General features: G+C 37.4%; 1 protein-coding gene across 2 annotated transcripts; it reads left to right on the top strand.

The window, feature by feature from the left end:
* Positions 1–1128: 1128 nt before the first annotated feature.
* Positions 1129–7404, top strand: LOC107480211 (protein CHROMATIN REMODELING 24). 2 transcript variants are annotated; one of them, XM_052258320.1, is made up of 23 exons: positions 1129–1367; positions 1433–1519; positions 1607–1702; positions 1789–2510; positions 2604–2734; positions 2837–2891; positions 3127–3255; positions 3396–3503; positions 3629–3684; positions 3766–3856; positions 4231–4368; positions 4444–4521; positions 4647–4859; positions 4946–5017; positions 5303–5383; positions 5449–5567; positions 5720–5831; positions 5984–6052; positions 6157–6251; positions 6448–6576; positions 6740–6808; positions 6910–7042; positions 7132–7404. In XM_052258320.1, the coding sequence occupies exons 1-23, from the start codon at positions 1244–1246 to the stop codon at positions 7282–7284; spliced, it is 3060 nt and encodes a 1019-aa protein (XP_052114280.1). In that variant the 5' UTR covers positions 1129–1243; the 3' UTR covers positions 7285–7404. The 2 variants fall into 2 exon arrangements, with proteins under 2 accessions (XP_052114280.1, XP_015955844.1); XM_016100358.3 differs by having other exon boundaries at positions 1430–1519.
* The last annotated feature ends 431 nt before the right edge of the window (positions 7405–7835 follow it).

Raw genomic sequence — 7835 nt, 5'->3', positions numbered from 1 at the left:
TGGGAATTTAGTCTATTAATTTCGTAAAGAAAAAATATAGAAAAAAATAAGAATAGTAAACAATATGAATAATAGATTAAAAAAGGAAAAATAGAATTAAAATCATAAATCAGATGAATAATTAATTATTAATAATTTCATATTTTAAAATTTAAAAAATAAGGACTTCAAATTAAACCAAATCACAAACGGTGCCGTTACGCCCAATATCACGCTAACCTCCCTTCTCCATTGTGAAGTCTGGTACGCCGCCCAGCCTCTCCGTGAACATCTGATCGTGTCACACCAGCTCTGGATAGCCTTCTTCGTGCTGCCCACTCGCCCCCGCGTAGCCTTCAGTCGACGTCGTCCAGCCTCTCCGCGAACGTCCGATCGCGCCGCACCACCCCCGGACAGCTTCTTTCGCGCTGCCCACCCGCCGCCCGCCGTGCAACCTCCCCTGTAGCCCACTGCGTTCACCATCCCAACGTCACCATTCGTGACAGATTCGAGCAACATACAAGGACAGATGCCGCTGCATTTTCATATGTGCATCACCGCTCACATGCATGTAAATGGAGTCCGATTTGGTTGAACCGTTTTGTAATGTCCCATCTTCACGCACGTAAATGTGTTGGATATTCGATTCACTAGATATGTAGATGGTTATTTTAATTTTTAATTGGATGGTATTTTGTTCGATTTATTTTAAGTATATACAATTAACAAATGATGAATGATCATTTTACTAGATGGTCGGATAATTATTTAATAATTACGTAAATAGTTTGTCTGATGACGATCCTACGACGGTGATGGAGGAGGAGACTAAAGGGTGGATAATGATGACCGATAAAAAAACTTCTAACATCGAAAAAATGGGATGATTGATGAGGATAAACGATTTGAGGAAAAGAGGGTGTTTGATTGAATTCTATTGATAAATTAAGATTAAAATGATTAATTTTTTGAAATAACTGTTTGAATTTTTTATTTAAATAACTTAAATTTTTTTTTCTTCTCTATATTAAGTCAAATTTAAAATTTAAAATCTATTGTGCACGTCCTTTATATTCCTCGCTAGCGGAATTGGTATGTAAATAAGCATTGGATATGGATTCCGAACGTTAATGACAAATTCAAAATATACGAAACACAGCGGGAAAGAAGGGAATGACACTGGCATTGATGGGATATAAACACACAAGAGTTGAAAGCAAGAGCCTTCAGTTTTGAAAGAAGACTAGAACTCTAGAAGAGAGAAATGGAAAGGAGCGTTAGCAGAACCCACAAGAAGCCGATGAGCCTTAACGACTCTCATTATCGCTTCCTTCAAGACCTCTCCGCTCATCCTAAATCCAAACCCTCTCCCTCTCCCTCTGCCTCCGGTACTCTCTCTCTCTCTCTCTCTCTCTCTGTGTTGCCTCTCACCATTTTCCATTTCCCCCAGAAGAGAAGGAGCACGATGAAACTCCCATTCAATCAGATGATCATACTATTCCCCGATTCTCTGCTATCACCGACTTCGATTCTCCTATCGGTATCTTCTATTTCTCTCTCTCTCTCTCTCTCTCTCTCTCTCTCTCTCTCTCTCGATACACCAGCTTGACCTAACTTCCATTATTAGGGCCTGACTCGGAGGAGAAACCCTCTTCCATCGAGGTCAAACCTCCGCGCTCTTCTCCGAAGGAAATTTCACAGGCTTCATTGGGGACAACGCGTAGTAAGTGCTCTACAATAACCACAATCATTTTCATCAAAGTTCCTCATCATTTTCATATGTTCGTTCTTTTTTATGCGGAGTTTCAGATGACGAGAAGAAGACCAAGCTGAAGTTGCAGGGTCGTCGCCGCCTCTGCAAAGTTGCGACTTCAGACGATTGTGATAAGGAGGCAGCGGTTGATGAATCCAGGTTCGATGAGCTCATCGAGCTTGATTCGCCACTTCCGGCACCCAAAAACGTGATCCAGATTGACGATAGTGTCGGTAAGAACGACATTAGGGATATTTTGAATGAGTTGAATTCAAAGTTCGAGTTGCTGTCAGTTGAGAGGAAGCGAGAGACGAAGCAGGTGAAACCGATTGAGGGTTCTTCAGCTTTGTTTAGAGGAAAGGAAACTTATGAGGATGATGAGGTCGTAGAGTTCGGGAGTGCGGGGTCTTCATTCTCTCCACAGCAGGATCCGAGTAACGACCAGTCACAGGGTGCCAAGTATGCTGTTGGTGATGCCGGAATTGAGTATGTGGAAGATGATGACTCTCCTGCCAAGTTTGCTGGTGGTGATGGTGGAATTGAGTATGTGCAAGATGATGACTCAGATGATTCTGTTGAAGAATTGGTTAATTTTGAGCCAAAGGGTGATGGCTCCATCACTCTGCCAGGCCCCAAATATACTTTTAAGTTGCCCTCTAAAATTGCGAAAATGTTGTATCCACATCAGAGGGATGGATTGAAGTGGCTCTGGTCTTTGCATTGTTTGGGTAAAGGTGGAATCTTGGGAGATGACATGGGTTTGGGGAAAACAATGCAGGTAAGGAAATTAAGAGCATGATGATGCATACCTTTTATATTTTGCTATAGCTGGTGCTCTGGCATGTAATTTACCAACGTTTGCTTCTTACAGATGTGTGGCTATCTTGCTGGACTCTTTCATTCTCGAATTATTAAAAGGGCATTGATTGTGGCCCCAAAAACCTTGTTGCCCCATTGGATCAAGGAATTATCCGCTGTTGGTCTTTCTGAAAAGACGAGAGAGTGAGGCTTCCTGACTTATTTGGTTGAATAATTTATCTAATATTATAAGTTAAACCCTTTTTCCGATACAAAGAACCATCATGAACTTGTGCTTTTCTGCAGATATTTTGGAACTAATACAAAAGCCAGAGAATATGAACTTCAGTACATACTTCAGGTTCTAATTCTTTTTTGTGTTATTCTTAGTTTAAATTAAAGTGAGAAATGAAATATCTTGATGTTGTGTTCTTGCTTTACCCTTAAAAAAGATAGGAGGTTATACAAGTCAGCTGAAGACTTGGAATGGAGGCTTTTTGTGGTCAGCTGGTAGCTGGCGGCAGTTGCCAATTTATTTCAGAATGTACTTGTATAAATTTAGTTCAGTGTTGACTCTCAATCCTTTCTCCTTTCAGGATAAAGGTGTTCTTCTAACAACATATGATATTGTCCGCAACAATTCTAAGTCCTTGCGAGGGAGTTATCATTTTGATGATGAGGACAATGAAGATGGTGCCACATGGGATTATATGATCCTTGATGAGGTGCTTGTGGCATTATTATTATTATTATTATTGTAAAACCCAGTTTATGTTTCCATTTAGTGTGATATTTATGTTGCACACAGATTATGAAAATGGTTTATTTATCCTTTTTGTCAAACATCCTTAAATCTTAACTTCAGGGGCACCTTATAAAGAACCCAAGCACACAGAGGGCTAAAAGTTTGCTTGAGATACCATGTAGCCACCGCATTATCATTAGTGGCACACCATTGCAAAATAATCTTAAGGTATCTTGATGAAAATTACTTTGTTTTATTCATAATTAGTTCTCTGTTGTGTATATGATATGAATATGGAATCCAGATTATGCTATGATGTTAAACGATTTTCTTCTTAAAAAACTTCCCAACAGGAGTTGTGGGCTTTGTTCAATTTCTGCTGCCCTGAGTTACTTGGTGACAATAAATGGTAATAACCATTCTCAGTTATGTTCTTCATTTAGTTGACCTTTCTCATAGTACTAGTTTTATGATAAATAAAATTTCGCAGGTTCAAAGAAAAATTTGAAGTACCCATACTTCGTGGAAATGACAAACATGCTACGGACAGAGATAAGCGTGTAGGATCTGCTATAGCAAAGGTAATGCGTTTTTGTGTGTTGTAGCCCATATAAGCGTGTAGCATGCGAAAACATATTTTTCTATGCGCTGCTGGCGGTGCTGTCTACATTTCCAAAATCTAATTTAGGTGACTTTGAATATTGTTTGCAAGTTTATTGAAGCTGAAAGTATGTAAAATATGCACTGCTGGTGATTTCTACAGTTATGACACAATGGTCAACTTGAGCTTGTAGCATTTCTTTAGTTTTAGTTGTTTTTAAGTCACCTTTTCTGATGGAAGGAAATATAGACCATTCTGTGTTGAGTTCCCTGCTAGACAATTCACCTTGTTGCATGCAGTCTCCTATCCTCTTATCATCAATGAATGACAAATTTTATGCTCCTTTATCAATAGGACTTAAGAGATCGTATTCAACCTTACTTTTTGCGACGTTTGAAGAGTGAGGTTTTCAATCAAGATGATGACAAAACAACTGCAAAACTTTCCAAGAAAGAAGAGATTATTGTTTGGCTTCGATTGACTAGTATTCAGGTTAGATATATAATTCTTTGTTCTTCGTTTTATTGCTCTTAACTTGTTTAATAACTTTGATTTTTATCACATCAGCGACATCTATATGAAGCATTTTTGAAGAGTGAGATTGTTCTCTCAGCATTTGATGGCTCGCCACTTGCTGCCCTTACGGTAAATTATTTTGTTATAATTTTTATACGATTGCCTTTCTTGGCCGTGTTCTTCTACTTTAAAGCCATTTAATCTTATGTGGCTATGGCTTTCTAGTTATCTTTTGAATTCTTGAAATGGAACAGATTTTGAAGAAAATATGTGATCATCCACTTCTGTTGACAAAGCGGGCAGCTGAGGATGTATTGGAAGGGATGGACTCAATGCTAAAGCCAGAAGAAGTTAATGTTGCTGAAAAATTGGCGATGCACATAGCAGATGTTACAGACACAGATAGGTTCAAAAATGAGCATGGTCATGATGTATCATGCAAAATTTCTTTCATCATGTCATTATTGGTAAGTGGTGATGTCATTCAATTTAAATGCTAATTGTCTGCCTAAGTGAGTTTGTGTTGTATTCAAGTTCTTGTTCTCTGCTGTAGGATAATCTGATCCCAGAAGGGCATAGTGTCCTTATCTTTTCTCAGACTCGCAAAATGCTTAACATTATTCAGGTTGGTTCAGACTTATTTCCTCTATTGGTGGTTATTACCATTTTGTTTTTGAACTATTGCAAAGCCCACATTCGCTCGAACCTTCTTGCATGTCAGTGAATTGTCACTACTGGAAATGTGTACATTGTCTTTCCAATGGACTTTCAAAGTTTTGCAAGTTACAACAACTCTGGGGTCATTTATAGTGGGATGTTGGAAGTTTCTTGTTGAATTGCTTGCATTGCCATTATAATTCTCTGCTTGTTTGTAAAACACTTGATTTAAATGTTTCTACTTGTTATATAGGAATGCCTAGCATCCAAAGGTTATGACTTTCTACGGATTGATGGAACAACAAAAGCCTGTGACAGATTAAGGATTGTTAATGTAAGTGCTTTTTGAATGGTTAAATTGATATTCTATCGCTCGAGTTCTAACTGTTGTGATTTCAGGAATTCCAAGCAGGTGCAAGTGCCCCTATATTTCTGTTGACATCTCAAGTAGGTGGTTTAGGACTCACACTCACAAGAGCAGATCGTGTTATTGTTGTTGATCCTGCTTGGAACCCAAGGTATGGTCTTGAGAGACTTCCTTCCCCTTGATACCTACAATAGTTTTTTCCATGCTGATCAGAAATGCTGTTTTCTTTTAATTTTCTACTTGGCCATCCTTAAGTGACCCAGCAAGGTACTCAGAAGTCTGATTATTATGTGTTTCTAACAGTACGGATAACCAAAGTGTCGACCGTGCATATCGTATTGGTCAAAAGAAAGATGTTCTTGTTTATAGACTGATGACATGTGGAACTGTTGAAGAAAAGATCTATAGGAAGCAGGTAATTTTTCCCCTTTCTGTTATTTTTGTATATTTTCAATGTAATGATTCTGAAAAAAGAAAGTATTCAGTTTCTACTGAACTATATTGTCAGAAACATGTTATTGTTTCACACATTGACGGTCTTCTGAGACTTAATTTGCATGACTTTAGGTATATAAAGGAGGATTATTCAGAACTGCTACTGAACAAAAAGAACAAACTCGCTACTTTAGTCAGCAGGTACACCTTTTGTGGAAAATGTTACTTTCAGTGAGAGATACTTTTTTTTTTCTCTCTTTGAAAATTGTGATTTGTTTTAGTAATCTTCCATTCATCCCATACAGGATCTTAGGGAGCTTTTCAGCCTTCCAAGAGAGGGGTTTGATGTATCTGTTACCCAACGACAATTGGATGAGGAGCATGATGGTCAACATACAGTGTAATGACTCTATATATCTTTGAAATGTTTGTTTCAATTAGTGTTCCTTTGGATCTTTGCACAATGCATACACACTGCCTTGTTCAATAAGGTTTCCCATTTGTGCCATGTTTTTGGTGCTTTAACAATTTGAGTTCTTTTTATTTTAACCGGCCTGATTTGCCAAGTTAAAAGGGTATTGGCTCTTTTTGTGTAGGAATGACACTTTTAAAGCACATATAGAATTCCTGAGTAGTCAAGGTATAGCAGGAGTTAGCCACCATAGTTTACTCTTTTCCAAAACAGGACCAGTTCAAGCTGCTCCTGAAGATGATGATATGACGAGGTAATGCTTTTGGGGATATGATTATACATGACGTGCATGCTTGCAAATGTAACATTTTAATAGTTTGTTATTACTTATTACAAAGGTTTTGGCTTTCCCTTATTATATTTTGTTTATCAATTATATCCTCAAACCTAAAATTGTGTTGATACAATGGTTGTAGGAGGAATCAAGGGACTAGATATATTGGTACTTCAGTATCGTCTTCTTCAAATGACCGAATGGCTGATGGGTAATGATTTGTCATTTTAGATGTTAAAACTTAAAAGCATGTTTTCAGGGTATAACCGTCTAACTGATATGACCTACACAACCTTTTTCCTCCTTAACCAGAGCTGAGTTTGCCTTTAAACCCAAGGATTTAGATCGAAGCAAAAAGGGTTTTTCCCCTAGCAGCGATGGTAAAATGACAGAGTCGGAAATCAAAGATAGAATTAAGCGGCTCTCTCAAACTCTGTCAAATACGGTATGCTTTTCTCTTATTTCTTAATGGATTGGCTACTATCTTGCTTTCCCAGGAAAACTGATTTTATTCTTAACGAATAAACCATGCAGGCGATGATTTCTAGATTACCGGATAAGGGGGCGAAACTACAGAAAAGGTTGACGGAGCTGAATTCGGAGCTTGCCAGATTAGGGATGGAAGAAAGAACTGGTGCTGATCTGGATGATTTCACCAGTGAGTTTCAAAGAGTGTTGAATGTATAGGGATTTGCTTTATTGTAAACAGATGGTGTTTTTAATATTTCATAGAAACCTACTACTTGAAGGTTTCCTCGACTAAGATTGATGCTTTGTTCAATGTCATTTTGAATAAGATTTCTAGAATGAAGGTTTTCTTTCTTTGTCCTTTACTTACAGTAGACTGAAGGGAGAAAACTTGGTGGAAAAATTTAGATATGGTTTTAATTTTGGTGGAATACTCCAAAATAGGGACTGGGGATGAAACAGAGAATGTACAAAGCTCATTTTGTAGGTCATTGTACCAATTTCACTTCCATTTATAATTAGAGTAAATTACTGTTTTTATTTAACAAAAATTTTAAACATCAGACAAATTTATTTATAAAAAAAATTATAATTGTACCCATAAAATATAGATTTCGTATAATAAAATTATTCAAATATTAAAAAATTATTTAAAAATCTAAAATTACCTTTTTCTTTATCATTACTACCATCATTCTTTATCTGTGTCTCTAAATCTTCAACATCAATCTATCTCCTTTTTTAACAACTACTAGTCCATCACCCTAATC

Source organism: Arachis duranensis, chromosome 3 (assembly GCF_000817695.3).
Source record: "Arachis duranensis cultivar V14167 chromosome 3, aradu.V14167.gnm2.J7QH, whole genome shotgun sequence".
Classification (NCBI taxonomy): Eukaryota; Viridiplantae; Streptophyta; class Magnoliopsida; order Fabales; family Fabaceae; genus Arachis; species Arachis duranensis.
The sequence above is the reverse complement of the archived record's forward strand: the minus strand, read 5'-3'. Positions and strand labels throughout refer to the sequence as shown.